General features: G+C 44.8%; 1 protein-coding gene across 8 annotated transcripts in view; it reads right to left on the bottom strand.

Moving 5' to 3' along the window:
* The window catches only part of TTC6 (tetratricopeptide repeat domain 6), a 74,710-nt gene extending 57,070 nt beyond the window's left edge, over positions 1 to 17,640 (bottom strand). The window contains exons 1-9 of one of the 8 annotated variants that reach the window (XM_083609172.1): positions 17,488 to 17,602; positions 17,382 to 17,406; positions 14,289 to 15,348; positions 13,480 to 13,560; positions 12,556 to 12,639; positions 10,654 to 10,676; positions 10,524 to 10,608; positions 2,866 to 3,048; positions 897 to 1,039 (exon numbers count right to left, since the gene is read on the bottom strand). In XM_083609172.1, the coding sequence (XP_083465298.1) occupies positions 897 to 1,039; positions 2,866 to 3,048; positions 10,524 to 10,608; positions 10,654 to 10,676; positions 12,556 to 12,639; positions 13,480 to 13,560; positions 14,289 to 15,338 (1,649 nt within the window). In that variant the 5' untranslated portion in view covers positions 15,339 to 15,348; positions 17,382 to 17,406; positions 17,488 to 17,602. Of the gene's footprint in view, positions 1 to 896; positions 1,040 to 2,865; positions 3,049 to 10,523; positions 10,677 to 12,550; positions 12,640 to 13,479; positions 13,561 to 14,288; positions 15,349 to 17,298; positions 17,407 to 17,462 lie in introns of those variants that run through there. The other 7 variants (XR_014546998.1, XM_083609170.1, XM_083609175.1 and 4 more) reach the window with 7 other exon arrangements.
* Positions 17,641 to 17,923: the final 283 nt, after the last annotated feature.

The raw sequence follows: 17,923 nt of genomic DNA, 5'->3' as shown, positions 1-17,923 counted from the left end.
TAGGTTTGCTTTAAGGTTTACAAAAGCAATTTATGTGAAGCACTTTGAACATTCTGAAATGCTATATCAATGCATAGTATTATTAATTAGTGCTAAAAAAAAAATTCCCCTCACCTCCGTTTAAAAATAAACGACAAGGAAAAAGAGACCAAGATTTGTGTGTCCTACTGACAGAATATAATCTAAGATCAAGCTCAATTGGGCCATAAATCTCTTGCTGGAAGGAAAAGAATTTGGGGGCTGTGATAAGAATGCTGCAGAGATTCTGGGTGTTGGAAAGGAGTATGAAATCTTCAGTGTGTTTAAAAACTGCCCACCTTTTCCTAGGCTGAAGGGGAAATGGCAAAGATCTGTGACATGTTTTACTAGTGAGACAGAATGGTTTTTAGCCTGTTCCGAGGCCTGTCGCCTGTACGGGGACATCGAAGCAAGGGACAGAGAGATAAACTTTGAGATTCAGTTCCGCCCCAAGCCACGATGGGAGAAAACAACAGCTGGGAAGTGAAAGAGACAACACCATATATGGACATAAGTTTCCACACGCAGGGCAGAATAAAGATAATAGTTTGAGTTCCTCACCTGAAGCTTTATAAATTTATATATTATAATATCACGAATGGAAATCATTAATTATGTAGCTGTTGACTATGGGATTATTATTATGACTTAAATGTAACTGACATTAAGATTAGGTAACACAGATCGGAAATGCACCCAAACCACCATGCGGGGAGCCATTTTAACTAAAATGTATTAATTGGAAGTTGATTGGCATTTTGATAATTGTATAATTTGGGAATTAATTGCTATTGTTATAATTTTTTTATTGGGGGTATATTGGAAAACTAATAAAAATAAATAAATTAGTGCTAAAAAGGAAATATTTTTAAGCTCACTTGATCTTTGTAGTCCAAGTGGAAAGCAGAGATACGGGATGCTGTTCATCAAGATCTTCTAAATCCTCCTGAATTTTAACTGGTTTAGCCTTTGGAATTGATTTGCCTTTTATTTCCAGCTCTATGTCTGAGGACAGAGGCTTCTATACAGGGATAAAATTCAAGGATAAAGGGATAAAGTCAAGAACATTAAAAAAGAATGGCTAAAGTAAACTTTCAGCAGCCTCACAGTTGGGTTATTTGCTCAGATGTGCAGTAATTTTTTTTTTAAGTAATATTTATTAAAATTTTAAAGGTTACAAAAAGAAAAAAGAAAAAACACCAAATTAAACAAAAACAGTACAATACATCACAATAAGAAAAAAGAAAAAGAAGAAAAAGAAAGAAAAAACAGAAAAATAAAAACAATTAAAAAACACAACGAACCTTCCCATAACTTATCTTTCATTTGCTTGTTTCCTTGACCTCCTCACACCTCCCTTTTTTGTATTCTAGTTCAGTTAGCTATTTCAGCAAATCCTTTCCATCTTTCCCAGTTTTTGTCCTATAATTTATCTTAATATAATGTAACTTTACTTTCCCTCTTTTCACCAATTAACAATCTATTTTTACTTAATCCTTTATAACATTTCTGCTAAAGCCACATATCTTCATTCCAACATCCTTCTAACATTCCTTAATTTTACAATGTTTCTGTAAATAAACTTTAAATTTCTTCCAATCTTCTTCCACTGACTCTTCTCCCCAGATGTGCAGTAATATTCCTACCCCTTTTTTAAAAAATTCCTTGCTCCTCCCTGTTGTTAGGCATGGCCACAACCACAGACAGGCCATCTGTCAATGTTAAATTATGGAAAGCAACCCTAAAACCATAATTATTAAATATATAAAAGCTGAAGCCTTGATCAAGAAGAATTAGCATGTCTTCCACACTTTTCCTTATCAGATTCAGGACAAGACAGCTGCCTTTCTGAAGGAGAAAAGCAAAACTAACCCTCTTCCGATGTGTCATCTGCACAAGTGATGTTTGCCTCAATTCTGTTCAACGCTCTTGAATGAAGAATTTCTCTTCATTATCAATCTTCCCCACCCCTCCAAACTTTAAGGAGATAAAATGGAGCTGGTTTTCTGATGAAAGGGTCTATCATAAAACATGTGAGGGAGACCCTTGCTCTGAGCAGGTAAGTTGCTGATACTCTATCTAGCGTAAGATATTTAGTAAGAGTGTGTGCTGGAATTTCACAAATTCCAATGCAAAGTGGGTTGCCTTGGAAGAATTTGGAGCTTCTCAAAGGTGAAGCTAGATCTCTGTGAGGAGGCAAAAATGAAAGCAAAATAATTTGCCTACCACCCAAACATAGAGACCACCCACCCAAACAGCATCTCTCTTTCCAAAATTCAAGTACAGATTATTGGCCCTCATCCAGTACACTAATGCATGCACATACCAGTCCAGACCTTTCACAGCCTCTCCTGATTCAGATGTTTATGTTCTAACGAACGTCTATGATTTGTCCCTAAGATCAGCATCCATATCTGAAGACTGGGAAGTGGTCAATGTAACATCCATTTTTTAAAAGGGACTCAGGTTTATCCTGGAATTTACAGGCTACTTTCCTTAGCATTTGCTTTATTTTCAAATTATTTCCTAATTATCCTTTTCCACGCTAGAGATCATCAGAAGGGGACTGAAAAGAAAACTGCCGATGTCATAATGCCATTTTACAAATTTAGAGTATGACTGCACTTGGAATACTGTGTACAGTTCTGGTTGCCTCACCTCCAAAGGAATATTGCAAAGTTGGCAAAAGTTCAGAAAAGGGCAACCAAAATAATCAAAGGAATCACTCCCTCCTTTGTTTTTTCCTTAGAAGGAATAAGGTGACTTAATGGCTTACGAGTCCTTTCTGTAGAGAGTCTTTCCTAGATCTAAATATGAATAAATGGTATTTTAAAATTTATCTCTTACCTGTGATGGTTCAGCTATGGCCTTTCCCACATCTTTTCGCTCTGTAGGAGTTGGCTCTTGTAACTGTACAACCTCTGAAGATGAACTCTCTTCACTTTCATGGAAGCTTATTACCTCTTGTGAAGATGATAATGAGGAATGCTCTACTCTCTCTCTCGGCGTCTCAGTCACTCCTTCGTCAGCCTATGAGGACATTTTAGTCTAGATATACATTTCTACTTCCCTCAAATACATACATACATATATGTGTACGAAAATATTTAGCTCAAATATATAACACTGAAATATTGACCCTGCACAAGGTCCTGATCCAGATTGGACCTGCTATTGCTTATTGTCTGAAAGGTGTCACGTCTGTTTTGTCCCTAAGTTTAACAGCAACATACAGTATACTTGAGAAGAAGGTGAGGCAGTGTTTGATTTTTTAAAATGTATGTAAGCAATGAGGTTCAGGTTTGTGAAGAAACCTTGCCCTCTATCCTTTTCACTAATTCTGTATAGGGAAGGGACAAGCTGTTATTGCTCAGGGTAATGAGAAAGGAACTGTGCACATGCTCAGAGGTACTTTTCACATAATTTCTGCTGGCTACTAGAAATAATGGTGTCGTTTTGCTACCAAGACCCAACTGACCCATGCTCCTCTATTAATGTGAGGGCTACTAAAGTGCTCTACGCAGGCAATTCCTGCATCTCTTTATTCTATTACAATGCTTGTGCCACAGAACATCCCCACTCCTCTGATCTGAGGTTGCTGCAACACAAATCCTTGAATCTTGTTACACGTGTGGGTTGGCCTGTTCTCTACAGCAGCACTGGTTGGTATTATGTGGTTCACTTTATGTTTCTCATAAGAGGCATTTAAGAGGCCTCCTTTTCAAACATTACAAGTAATCAGTGATCTTGCTCTTTGTGGCTGCCAATCTGTCAGGGAACTGTCATCTGAGACTAAGGAGGTGAAAGGGCTCATGGAGGGTGAGAGAGACCACTCAGCGGAGGAGGGGACCAGCAGGGGGAGAAGTGGAGTTCCAAGGGAAAGTGAGTCGGAGGGAGGGCTCAGAGACACTTCAAGCGAGAACAGTGGGGAGGTTTCAGGACCTCCCGTAGGGACACCCACTCCTCGGCGGAAACTGTCACGCCGAGAGTCCAGAAGACGCGTTTCCGTTAAGGAGCTTTTATGCTGGAAGAAGTTCCGTAAACGCCCACTGTCCGATTCAACGAGCGATTGATGGAGCCATGCTTAAGGAGCTCCATCACAGACAGAGGTTTGGGGACTTAGCCAAACTCTGAGGGATCAGGATTTTACGCACAAGCAGCTCACCATCCCATCACAGCAATCGGACAGTCCCTGAAAGCAGCTTGTGCAGAGAGGCATCATGAGCAACCCAGCCGGAGCCGGAGGAGCAGCAGGAGCTGGAGAAAGTCCAAGTCTGGAAGAAAGGTACAGAGTGTTGGAACTCCAGCTAGCAATGCAAACGGCGAGGCTAGAAGAAAGGAGGGCGCAGGATGCAGAAAAGGCAAAAGGCGCTACACTAGCAAGAAAGATGCCAGGAATGGTGCAGAAGTTTGGGGGGGACCCCAGGAACTACCAAGCCTTTAGGACAGAGATGCAGTATGCTCTCGAACTGCAGTTTAACGACTTTCCCGATGAGGCATCGCGAGTGGCGTTTGTGATTGGCCATCTCGAAGGGGGGGCGAGAGACTGGGTGAGGCCCCTGATGGCAGGGAATAGTGACATGCTGAAGGACGCGAGGAAGTTTTTTCGCGCCATGGATTTGATGTTTTCCAGCGAGATTGAACAGGGACTGGTGCGCAGGCAATTGATGGCTTGCAAACAGGGGAGCCGATCGGTTCGTGAGTACTGGACTGAGTTTACAATGTTGATACATAAATTGGGGTGGGACTTATCGGCGGAACCCATTCAAATGCTCTTTGAAGAGGGGCTTTCTTCGGCGGTGAAAGACGAACTTTCCCGGGCGCCCAGGGCGGAGTCTATGGACCAGCTGACCAAATCAGCGCTGACCATTGGAGCGCGCCAGGAGGCAAGAGCCTTGGAGAAGCGGGAGGGGAAAGGAGAGCGTTGGAGGGATTTCCGCATTCCAGAGATTCCAGAACCAAGTTTCCCGCCCGGAGAGCCGATGGAAGTTGGAACAGCGCGCGCGCGCGCAGTTTCAAATCCCAGTGAAGGGAGGAAGAAGGAGGGAAAGAGCGCCAAGAAATGTTATCTCTGCCAGCAGCCAGGTCACTTTGCCAGAGTCTGCCCGCAAAGAAAGGAATGGCAAGGGATGGCGAGAGCTGTTGGGGGGAAGGAGGAGGAAGTCCAGGAGCCAGTAAAAGCCAACGCCTGTCTGCCACTGTCAGGGCACTGCAGACAGGCCAAGGAGCAGTAAAAGTGCCCACTCCGGAACCTCCAAGACCAGCCCTAGTAATAGAGGTGTTGCTAGAGCTGGCAAACGGATACCCACTAAAGACCAAAGCGCTGTTGGACTCAGGCAGCTCCTGTAATTTTATGAGCAAGGAGTTTGCAGCTGAACACCAGATACAGACACTCCCTTTAAGCAACCCCCTGCAGGTCACCACGATCGATGGGAGGGAGCTGTTGGGGGGAGAAGTTAGCCTACAGACCGTCCCAATGGTTATGAGGGTGGCAAGGCACACCGAAAGGATAGCGTTCAATGTAGCCACCCTGGGAGGGGCACCAGTCATTTTGGGAATGAGCTGGCTAGCGTTGCATGACCCGCTAGTGGGCTGGCACCAGAGAGTGGTCTCCTTTGGGTCAGCACATTGCCTGGAACACTGCAAAGAGGGAAAGGTGCCAGAAGGGGCAAAAGCCTCCCTAGCAGGGACGGAAGTGGCGGACAAAGGGAAGGTGCCCAAACAATACGCTGACCTGAGCAAGGTCTTCAGCGAAAGGGAAGCAGATAAACTACCACCGCATAGAGACTTTGACTGCCAAATTAACCTGGTCCCTGGGGCCCAGCTCCCCGTGGGCAAGCTGTACGCCATGTCAGACAGGGAAATGCAGGAGTTGAGGGAGTTTATTGACAAAAACCTGAAGAGAGGTTTCATCAGAGAGTCCAGAGCGGTGGGGGGCAGCCCAGTGTTTTTTGTGGACAAAAAAAACACGGATAAACCGAGATTGGTCGTGGACTACCGGCGGCTGAATGCCGTGTCAGAACCAGTGACTTTCCCCATGCCCAGGATTGATGACATTTTGACCAGGGTGAGGAAGGGAAAGATATTCACGAAACTGGACCTGAGAGGAGCGTACAACCTGATACGAATAAAGAAGGGGGATGAATGGAAGACCACGATGTTCACCCCCCTAGGGGCTTTCGAATATCTTGTTATGCCCTTTGGATTACAAGCAGGCTCCGCCTGTTTTCAATCGCTCATGAACCATGTACTGGGACCTTTGCTCTACAAGAATTGCGTAGCCTTCCTCGATGACGTGCTGATATATTCAGAGAATGAGGAGCAGCATGTAAAGGATGTCAGGGAAGTGCTGAGCCAGCTGCAAGCAAACCAGTTGTGGGTGAAATTGGAGAAGTGTCAGTTCCACACCAAGGAGGTGGAATTCCTGGGGTACCGCCTATCAGACAAGGGATTAGCCATGGATCCAGGCAAGGTCCAGGCGGTGCTGGAATGGAAGACACCGAAAACGAAAAAAGATGTGCAAAGGTTCTTAGGGTTTGGGAACTTTTACCGTAAATTCATCAAGAACTTTGCCCACTTAACGGCTCCCATCACGGACTGTCTAAGCAGCAAGAAGAAATTCGTTTGGACGGCGGAGGCGGAGCACGCTTTTGAGGAATTGAAAAAGGCATTCGCTTCGGAAGAACAGCTCCTGCATGTGGATTTACAAAAACCCATGAGAGTGGAAACTGATGCCTCAGACCGGGCGGTGGGGGCGGTGCTGCTTCAGCCAGGGAGCAATGAGTCGGAATGGAGACCGTGTGCCTTCTTTTCGCGTAAGCTGAACAAATCCGAGAGGAACTACACGGTATATGACCGAGAACTACTCGCCATTCACGAAGCGTTCCGGAGATGGAGACACTTACTAATTGGCGCACAGCATAAGGTGCAAGTGTGTACGGACCACAAGAATTTGGAGTATTGGAGAACGGCACGAGTGCTCAACCAACGACAAGTGAGATGGGCCCAGGAGTTCTCCAAATTCCATTTTGAAATCTGCTATGTGCCAGGTCCAGAAAACATCAGAGCGGACGCTCTCTCTCGCAAACCTGAATATTTGGAGGGGGAGGGAGCGCCAGAAGAGAGACATATTATCCCAGAGGACCACTGGGTGTGTGGTGCGGCCTGGGTGGGGCAAAGAGAACTGGTAGAGGGAACGGTAAATGATGAGTACGCCCAGGATAAGCTCAGAGGTTTAAGGAGAGAGGGAGAAGACCCCGGAGGTTTTGAAGAAAGAAACGGGGCATTGTATTACAAAGGGGCGCTATATATACCCGAAGGGGAATTGAGGGGGAGAGTACTCAAACAGCTGCACGACAATCCCACAGCGGGGCATTTTGGGCAACACAAGACCATGTGGTTGGTGACCAGGGAGTTTTGGTGGCCCAAGGTGAGGGAGGATGTACGGGAGTATGTGAGAAGGTGTGACCAATGCCAGAGAGCCAAAGGAGAAAGGCGGGCACCAGCGGGGTTATTAGAACCGTTACCCACACCAGAACGACCGTGGGAGGCGGTGTCGATAGATTTTATGACTGATCTGCCCAAATCCCAGGGGAAAACCGCCATACTAGTCGTAGTAGACCAGTTAACTAAGATGGGTCACTTTGTAGCTTGCTCACATGCAGTCACGGCGGAAGAGACAGCGAAATTGTTTGTAGAACATATTTTTAGGCTGCATGGCGCCCCCTTGAGGGTGGTTTCCGACAGAGGGAAACAGTTCACGTCCAGATTCTGGAGGAAGCTTATGAGCTTGTTGCACGTAGAGGTCAACTTTTCGACTGCCAGGCACCCTGAGACCAATGGGCAGGCGGAGAGGGCAAACGGTATCCTTCAACAATACCTGAGGTGTTATGTCAATGACAGAGAAAACGATTGGGTCGAAAAGTTGGCACTAGCGGAATTTGCTTACAATAATGCAGAGAATGTGTCCACCGGGATGAGCCCCTTTTTGGCTAATTATGGGTGCCATCCCAGGGCGTTTCCAGGGGAAGGAGGAGAGAGATGGAGTGTTCCGGCCGCTGAATTTTTTGTAGAAGAAATGGAAGCGATCCATCGTCAACTCCAACACAACTTAGAAAGGGCCAAAGAAGAATATAAGAGGCAGGCAGACAAGAGCAGAAGGGAAGGTGAAACAATTAGGTTGGGGCGTCGGGTCTGGCTATCTACCCAAGGATTGCCGTTCAAGGGGGGTTGCAAGAAATTGAGACCCAAAAGATTGGGACCATTTGAGGTCATCCAACAGGTCAACCCAGTGGCTTTCAGACTCCGGTTACCGAACCACATGAAACTGCACCCAGTATTCCACAGGTCATTACTGTCACCATACAGGGGGGAAGGTGAAGGGGTATCCACACGGGGGCCAGCCATAGAAGAAAGGGAAAGCCGTAACTATGTGGCGGAAATCATCGACTCCAGGTGGAAGGGTAATCAGGTGGAGTATTTGGTCGCGTGGGAAGGGGAACCGGAGTCGGAAAACACCTGGGTGAAGGCAGAGGAGGTCCATGACGAGGTCTTGATCGAAACGTTCCACCAAAGGTTCCCCAGGAAACCTCAGCCAGTAGCGAGGTTCCGGAGGGAGTACTTTGGCACCACCGACGATGAGGAGGAACTGGAGGGATTCAGGGAATCGGAGTTGGAAGGAGGTACAGACTCCGAGGAGGAGAAGTACTTGGAAACCGGAAACAGCAAAAGGTGGAGGGAAGTGTTCGAAACTTCGGAAGATGAGGGAGGTTCCTTCAGGGGTTTTGCTCCCTCGCCTCCCGCAGAGGAGGGGAGGGAAGGGGGTGAAGGGGGCCCTGGAGGGGAGGTGGATGTCAGGGAACTGTCATCTGAGACTAAGGAGGTGAAAGGGCTCATGGAGGGTGAGAGAGACCACTCAGCGGAGGAGGGGACCAGCAGGGGGAGAAGTGGAGTTCCAAGGGAAAGTGAGTCGGAGGGAGGGCTCAGAGACACTTCAAGCGAGAACAGTGGGGAGGTTTCAGGACCTCCCGTAGGGACACCCACTCCTCGGCGGAAACTGTCACGCCGAGAGTCCAGAAGACGCGTTTCCGTTAAGGAGCTTTTATGCTGGAAGAAGTTCCGTAAATGCCCACTGTCCGATTCAACGAGCGATTGATGGAGCCATGCTTAAGGAGCTCCATCACAGACAGAGGTTTGGGGACTTAGCCAAACTCTGAGGGATCAGGATTTTACGCACAAGCAGCTCACCATCCCATCACACAATCATATGGTGGAATTTACTTCCAAGTAAACAAGCATACACTGTGAGAATGATTAGCTTTTAATTTGCTATGTTTAAAACAATAGAGAAAATGGTGGAGTTGGAAGGGTCATCTAGTCCAACTTCCTGCAATGCAGAAATCTCAACTAGATCATACAAGATGATCTAACCTCTGTTTAAAAATCTGCAAGGAGAGTTCACCAGCTCTTATGTGAGTCTGTTCCACTGTCAACCAGCTCTTACTGTAAGACTAGTCTTCCTGATGTTCAGGAAAATAATTATATAAAATAAATATATAAATATTTTTTTAAAAAAAATTAAATCTAAAATAATACAAAATATTTTAAAAATAAGCTTTTGTTTTGATCTCTCATTCCATGGTCCAAAGTTTACCAAACCCTATTCCCAACCACCTAAATTAGCAATTCAACCAATCCCAGCTTTACATAGAAGAAACAGTCATTTTATATTTTTCAGTCATTCTATCCTTTTTCCTTGTCTACTGTATGGGAGACCTGCTCAGAATAAATTACCAAAAGAATAACATTTTGGTCTTTTCTAAAAGGCTCACCAAACATAGGAAGCTGATTAACAACCATGATATAAAGCTGGTCAGATATTCAGACAGTCATAAAGTCCTGAGCCACCCCAAAGCCAGTCGCCTCAGCATGGATGTTGAAGGTCCCTAGAACCAGCAGTCTGGGGGTCCTCAACACCACCTCCAAGACTGTCAGCTCAGGCAGGGAGACTGCTGGGCAGCAAGGCGGGCGGTAAACCAGCAGAATCCCTAATCTACGCCAATTGCTCAATGCCAGGAATCTGTCCCAGCCCTGCCTGGAGATGCCTGGACTGAACCAGGAACCTTCTGCATGCAAGTCAGATGGTTTTTCACTGAGATACAGCACTTCACCAGTTTAATCTGAGAGCACCTAGAAAACTACCCAATCACAGGGCATCCGACTTGCTAGGATTCTTTCTCACTTTATAGAGCTTTATCCAGCCCTCCAATTGTCTAGACTCTGCACAGCTTTGCCTAATTCTGATGTCAAGATAAACAGAGCTAAGTGTCATTGGCATATTGGAGGCACCCAAAGACTAGGCTCACACTGAGAAAGCAGATGGCACATGGGATACAAGAATAAGAAAAAGGATGCATAAAACAGCAGCTTGGAAAGAGAATAATACAGGTAGTATCGGCAAAGAAAGGACTAGTCAGAAACAAGAAAGTTTAGAATTTAAGTTTTACCTTAACTTCAGCAATATCTTCTCTCACTCTTGCGGCTTCCATTTGAAAGTGAGCTTGGGGAAAGTGAGCTTGGGGAAAGCTCGCTTGGGGAAAGTGAGCTTGGGGAAAGTGAGCTTGGGGAAAGCTCGCTCTTCGTGATGATCCTGGTATATCCTAGAGAAAATAAAGGGCAAATATACAATCTACAGTACATAAATTATCAATCATCATGGATGAAAGCAGTGATGTTTTATGAACAAGCTGTATCATCTTCACCAGGAATACTACACCTGTAGCCCATCACAGGTTTGTTGGACTACAACCCCAAGCCCTGTCAGTCTGAATGGGGCTGCTAAGACTTGCAGTTCATAAGATCTGGAGGGCACCAGGTTGGGGGAAGGATACTGTATATTAATCAGAGACCCAATGCTTATATGCCTGCCAACCCAGCAGCAGTTGTTGCAAATTTCTTACTGCCCCAAATCAACGGGCTTGAATGGATTCTCAGAAGAAGGGAGCTCTTTCCTTGGCAAAGGTCCAGGGATGTCAATTTTCAGAAGGAGCCATAACACAAGTAGTAATTGTTATGCTTCATTACAACCAGTAGCAGCCTGTGTGGTTGAGTCATCCTCCCAATGCTGGCTCCCCGTGCCCTGCGGAGGCTTTGCACGAAGCTAGAACAGCTAGAGGGAGCGCTGTGCAGCGCTCCCTCTAGCTACTCTGGCTTTTTGATAGCCCCGCGAAGCCTCCGCAGGGCACGGGGATGAAGGCTCCCCATGCCCTGCAGAGGCTTCGCGCAAAGCTAGACCAGCTAGAGGGACCACTGCGCAGCGCTCCCTCTAGCTATTCTGGCTTTTGGATAGCCCCCACGAAGGCTCCCCGCTGCCCTGGGAGGCTTCGCGTGGCTCTTGTGGGAAATGGGGGGCTCTGTCCCTTCCCCCACCTCCCAGAGTGTGGCTCTGTCCCTTCCCCCACCTCCCAGAAAAGCCCCCAAGAACCGCACTCCCTTTAAAGAGCGCATGGTGCTTGCGGGAGATGGGGGAAGATACAGAGGGCAGCTTACCCTCGCGCAGCCTCTTCCAGGCAGGGGGAGCCTTCATCCCGCTGCCCGGGAGAGGCTTCAGCGGCTATCCCAGAAGCCAGAACAGCAAGAGGCTATCCCAGAAGCCAGATCCCTCTTGCTGTTCCAGCTTCTGGGATTCAGAATTTTTTCCCCTCTTGTTTCCACCCCCCCCCCCAAACTAGGTGCATCTTATTGTCTGGTGCGTCCTATAGAGCGAAAACGGTATAAGTCATTGCTAACAAAAACAATTCAAGGAATATTCATGAGATTTTCTGTTATTTGTTTGTTTGATTGTATGTTTGTTTATGTATGTACTTGTATGTACATCTGTTTTCTCATAAATGTATTTATTTTAAATTAATAAAGATATATTTTTTAAAAAGAGAGATTTTCAAAACAAAAGAGAAAAGGAAGCAGATTCTATTACAAATTAGGATATTTAACTGTAGAAATAACATAAAATATATAACATTATGTATATAAAACCAAGTTTGTTTTCAGCTCTCATTTCATCATTTGCTTTCAACAGATATAAAATAGTTGAAATACAAGGTATACTGTAAAGTGGCTAAAGCAAGTTCTGTTATACTAGTTTATTTCACCCTGACAGTGAAATTTAACTGTGGCCACTTTCAGTCCTTGCAGTGGGGCGGGGGTGTTTGTGCAAATGTTAAAGTACCTCCCTAAACTGACTAGCAGTAAACAGCAGTGCAACATAACCCATCTTGTCTCCTAACTGTACCTACCACCACCACTTTTTGCATGTGCAAGTTTATTTTGTAATCCATTCCAAATCTGGAGCACAACCTCAGCTAGCGCAATGCTCCTTCTCCATATAAAGGCATTGTCCCAGTACCAAAGCAATGGCATGCATTCTCATTCTCTGTAAGCTTAATAATCAATTCTATGTTCTGCTGCCATGAGGGAGAACAGCGTAGAATGTCAGGATAAGAAACAAATATTTTTCCATAACAGAAGCTTAAGCTATACCACTTTCGCTTGTTCAGCATCTTCTGCTGTCGGTTCTTCAGGTGCCAACTCTGTTGCCAGATGGTCTTTTTTAACAGGTGGTGGCTTGAGAAAGAAAGAATATTAAGATTAAAAAGCATGATCTTTGATGTCACATTTTAGCCATAATGAAAGCATTTGATGGGGGCCAACAGGTTATAGAACATCCCTGAATGGCATCCTATGGAATTCCACCATTAGATCTTTATCAATGGGGATTGTCCTTTTGCCAGGCTCTACCCTGATAGAGATATCGGTCAGCAAGCAGGTTGCTGATCCAGGATACAAACCCAATGCCCATGCCAAAATCCATCTTACATCTGTAATCAAGTTGCGGCCAATTTTTCAATTCAAGGTGGTGTCTTGTCTTACTTATTTTATCACACTGTCATTTCCCTGCCTCTGTGGCCACTGGCCTGTTGTGCTGTGGCCTGCAAAGATTAAGATTAAAAAGCATGATTCTTAGCATCATCTTTTAGCCATGAGGAAGGCATTTGTTTACATAGTATGTACTACTATGTGATACAATTTAGATTCTTTTCACATTTAGGCCTGGATCTAAAGATCTGCTCACCTACCGGGAAGCTATGTTACCAATTCCCACAAGCTGCAGGCTTTGTCATTTCACATGGTGCTCCAGGTCCCCAAATCCTCCATAGTAGTTTCTTATGGAGTCAATGTGCTCCGTACTGGGGGGGGGGGGGTCAGTGGCCCTATGCTACTATGTACAAGTGACAGGGCAAGTGGGGATTCTGTTCAACCAATATTCCTTCGTTTCAATCTGCAGCTACTTTGATTACAGCGTATATGATAAAGGACTAAAACATTTATTAGAGCAGTCCTCTTAAATAATACTAAAAAATTAACATCATTCTCTGATAATGCCTTGAACCTTATCAATTTTACCTGTTCCATTTCCAAAGGTGAAACTTCTACAGCTGGAGTCCCTTGTTCTCTCACCTGAAGTTCTTCATTCATAGCTAATATCTTCATTGTACGAAAATATATATAAATATATTAGAAAATATATATAAATATATTAGAAAGTACACCAATGTCAAACAACAGTAAAACATTTTGCTGAAGTTGATGCTAATGTAAGTGTGGAATCTCCCGTATAATTTTTTTAAAGCACGTTCTATCAATAACCACTATCCTATGATCCTATACATTTCTGGCACAATTCAAGCTGTACCATACCTATGAACTTGATCTCTGTATACTGTAAGTTAGGCACTACATCAATCTCTGTATCCAATATCAACTTGGAAAGCTGCACATGATACTCAAACATGAAAGTCATGTAGACAAGCACCCTCAGTATGTGTTTCACATGCATGAAACTCTTCCTTAGGGCCCTAGTCAGAAACAGAATAAGTGTTTTATTTTATTTTAACCCATTTTAATTCACTTTGAACCACCAGGATGAAGCCTGTACACACACACACACACACACACAGGCGTGCATACATACATACTTTGCAGCAGGCTGCAACAATGGCTTTTGTGTACTTCCAGGATACTTCTACTAATATATCTATTAAACTACAGAAAACCTATCAAAGGAGGATGCATTTATATTTGCCCAGTCTAACTATTAGTTGTATAAGGTACTACTTTTTATCTGTGTTATAGCACAGTGTAGGTTTTAGAGAAAAATATGCAAATTTTAAAAATAAAACCAAACATATTTCACGCATTCTGAGTCCACCTACTGCTTTGTTTACGTCGTAGTCCTGACCAAGAATACTCTCCACAAGTTCTTTGATCCTCAGGTCCGAGGGAGTTGGTATAGTAGACTTCAAGGATGCAATAATTTCATCAATAGACCTTACAGCTATTCCAGAAGGCATCTTTTGCAGGGAACGCTGTAGTTGTGACCTACTTCGCGTGAGGTGCCTCGCTTTTGAAATGCTTGATGTACTCCCACGTGAAATTTCTACCAAAGCCTCTGCAGCAGACTTCATACTAGATGAGCCACTGCTTCTTTTACTAACTGATATTTCAACGTCAAATATTGAACCTAATAAGCATGGTTTTGAAATTTCTTTCAACATATCAGATTTTCCACTTGAACCAGAAACCACAGAATGTGTGTCATCAGCTTCTACATTTAAAGCGCTGGTTCCTCCAACTGTAGAAACAACTACTTCTTCCGATGTTATTTTTTGCTTTAGTTGTTCCATACCCAAAATGTTTTTCTGTAGAGCAACAGATTTAGATGGTGATTTCGCATGACTCCTTTGATATTTGGGTTTCGGTGGGGGCTCTGGTTTCTTTAGCATTGTGAGTTGTTTGCTTGTACCTACGAAAGAAGCTATTGCTACTGCAACTTGTTCATGTTCACCTTCCATGTTATCACTTTTGATTTCTGAGGTTGTTTTCTTAAAACTAGGGGACTGTTTCTTGTCAACATTGCCCTCTTTCTTAGATGTCTTTTGTGAAGTTGTGACATCTTGTGTTTCATCTTCCAGGCCGGTAATAGTGATCCTAACTGCTTTCAGACGTTTAGAAGAATCCACTTCAAGAGAAGAATCTGTACTTTCAAGATGTGGGGATGGGCTCCTTGAGCTCCTATAAGACAAGGCTGTTTCAGGTGGTTCAACCTCCAAATTGGATTTTTCCAGTTCTCCATGAACATCAGCAATTGCTTGTTTAAACTTGACAAATTTCTGTCGAGATTCTTTGCAGATATTTTCACGTTCCTTAAGGATACGCAATTCTTCCAAATAGCTTAAGCCAAAATGCTCATGTTTTCTAGCCATTTCTTTGCACCTTTCAAGAAATAAGCATAGAATATTACTTATATGTGATTAAAATTCATAGCTATAAAAGATTAGGAGACCTCTTAATATTCTTGACTTTGTAAATTAGCATATCTGGGAGCTTCATGTGGACAAGCTGAAAAGTGATTCCAGATATGCTAATTTATATGAAGCTCTAAATATTTTTTGAAGAACTGCTAGGAAGTCTGAAAAAGGAGAAGAAAAACAGAAAAGCCACAAACATTTAATTTACCATGGTTAGTCAGAGAGAGGAACAGGAGGGCTTCAATTGTCCCATTTAATTTTTCTCCTTCCCCAGCACCACAGGTAACACACAAACAACAAGCAAACTATATCACTGACTGACAGATTTATAAAATGTTCAGCCTCAGCCATGAAGCTCACTGGGTGATTTTGGGCCAGTCATAGTCTCTCTGCCTAACCTAGCACACAGGGTTGCTGTGGGGATTAAATGAGTGAGGAGGGAGAAAACCATTTATGCCACTTGAGCTCCATGGAGAAAAGGTGGGATGTAAATGCAATTGATTAATTAATTAATTAATTAAGTAATTAATTAAAACCTGCTCCTCTATAAAAATAAATAAATCCAGAATGATATTTCAACATTAATTTGACTAAATAGTTTCCAATAAGGGTACTGCCTATTAGAAAAAGCAAGTTGATAAAATAAATGTTAGTTAATTTGCACAATTGTACATATAAGTAAAAGGCAATGATTCTGAAACAGCACAAGTGCTGACTTTTTTACATGATGTGTGTGAAAGTTATACCAGGTGCCTTCTTAGGAGAGGCCTTACCTCCTGAGCAAAAGAGGAAGAAATGCCTCTTTTAAGACAGAGATTGCTGTCTGCCATTTTAACAAAATACTTGCTATTTAAAAAAAAAAATCTGCTGCATAATTAATTGGGGACGCCTTTTTTTACTTTCACAACAGGTCTAGCTGGTTATATACAACCAAGTCATCACACACAGCAGCCATAGTTCCCTCATCCATCCCGCACCCACCCATTGGCAGGGTCCTGTGCCCTTTAGGCAGGGCCAGATTTAGGTTTGATGAAGCCCTAAGCTACTGAACGTAATGTTGCCCTTTATATGTCCAGCTGTCCTTTGCCAACAACAAATTGTCGCTGTTTTTTGTGTTGAATATATGCTATAGGTACCTAATAGATACCTAATAGATATCTAAATCCATTTGCACATAACAAAATATGTATTTTACCAAAGTAATTGTTGAACTGAAATACAATTAATACAGTGGTTTTTTCCTTTAAAAATTTTTGGGGGCCCAAGAGAGTGGGGGCCTAAGCTATAGCTTGTTTAGCTTACACAGTGGTACCTCGGGTTAAGAACTTAATTCTTTCTGGAGGTCCATTCTTAACCTGAAACTGTTCTTAACTTGAAGCACCACTTTAGCTAATGGGGCCTCCCGCTGCTGCCGCACCGCCGCTGCGCAATTTCTGTTCTGATCCTGAAGCAAAGTTCTTAACCTGAGGTACTATTTCTGGGTTAGCGGAGTCTGTAACCTGAAGCATTACAGTAACCATATGTAAGCGTATGTAACCCGAGGTACTACTATACATAAATCTGGCACAGGCCATATAGTTCCCACATCCATCCCACACCCACTCACTGGCAAGGTCGGTCCTGCGCCTTTCAGGCTGGGGCTGGGAATCCGTGGTCCTCAAGTTGCTCATGGACTCCGACTACCCCTAAACAATGGAGTTGGGACCGGAAAATTCAACAGGGCAAGCCCCTTTCCTCTTAGGGCAGGCATAGGCAAACTCGGCCCTCCAGATGTTTTGGGACTACAACTCCCATCATCCCTGACCACTGGTCCTGTTAGCTAGGGGTGATGGGAGTTGTAGTCCCAAAACATCTGGAGGGCCGAGTTTGCCTATGCCTGACTTAGCAGGTTTCCCACGACGATGGAAACCTGCACCTGTTGGATTTCTGCCACGCGGCTGCTTCGCGCCAAATCCTCGCCCGACATAAACTTTTCCCCGCAAAACATTTCAAGCAAACCTCGCTCCGCGATTCCTCCCGCGCCGACTCAACCCGGTCCTATCCCCGCTGTGGACCGCCCCGCCCCCCGTCCGGGTCCGCCTCCCAAGGCAGAAACGACACCCCCAACCCGAAAGCGGTTCCCTCACGGCTCGGTTCCACCTCTCCCCATCTCGTCCTTTCCCAGCCTCTCCCTCCTCAGCGGCCGCCAACGACGACGGCGGCAGCTCTGGCCCGCCGCGGGGAGAGAAGCGCGCGCGGTCGCTTAGCAACGGGCTGGGACGCGGAGTCAACGCAAGAGAGACAGGCCTGGCCGGCCGCGGCTTACAGGGAGTGGGAGAGGAAACGGTGGGGTTGGGGGTGCGTCGTTGGCGAGAGCGCCCCCTGGGGCAAGGGAGGGTCGCGCTGGAAACGATCCCCTCGGCTGCGTTTGGCTCTCTGTGGAGAGAGGGCGTTCAAAGTCCTGCTTGTGGGATGCTAGGCTACGTGGATCATCGGCCTTTCTTATGTTTTATCCTCGGCAGGTCCAGTTAAAAGGCCAGGAGTTGGGGGGTCCTCTTCCC

Source organism: Podarcis filfolensis, assembly GCF_964270895.1.
Source record: "Podarcis filfolensis genome assembly, chromosome: 1".
NCBI classification, from domain to species: Eukaryota; Metazoa; Chordata; class Lepidosauria; order Squamata; family Lacertidae; genus Podarcis; species Podarcis filfolensis.
This window is presented reverse-complemented; position numbering and strand designations above follow the sequence as displayed.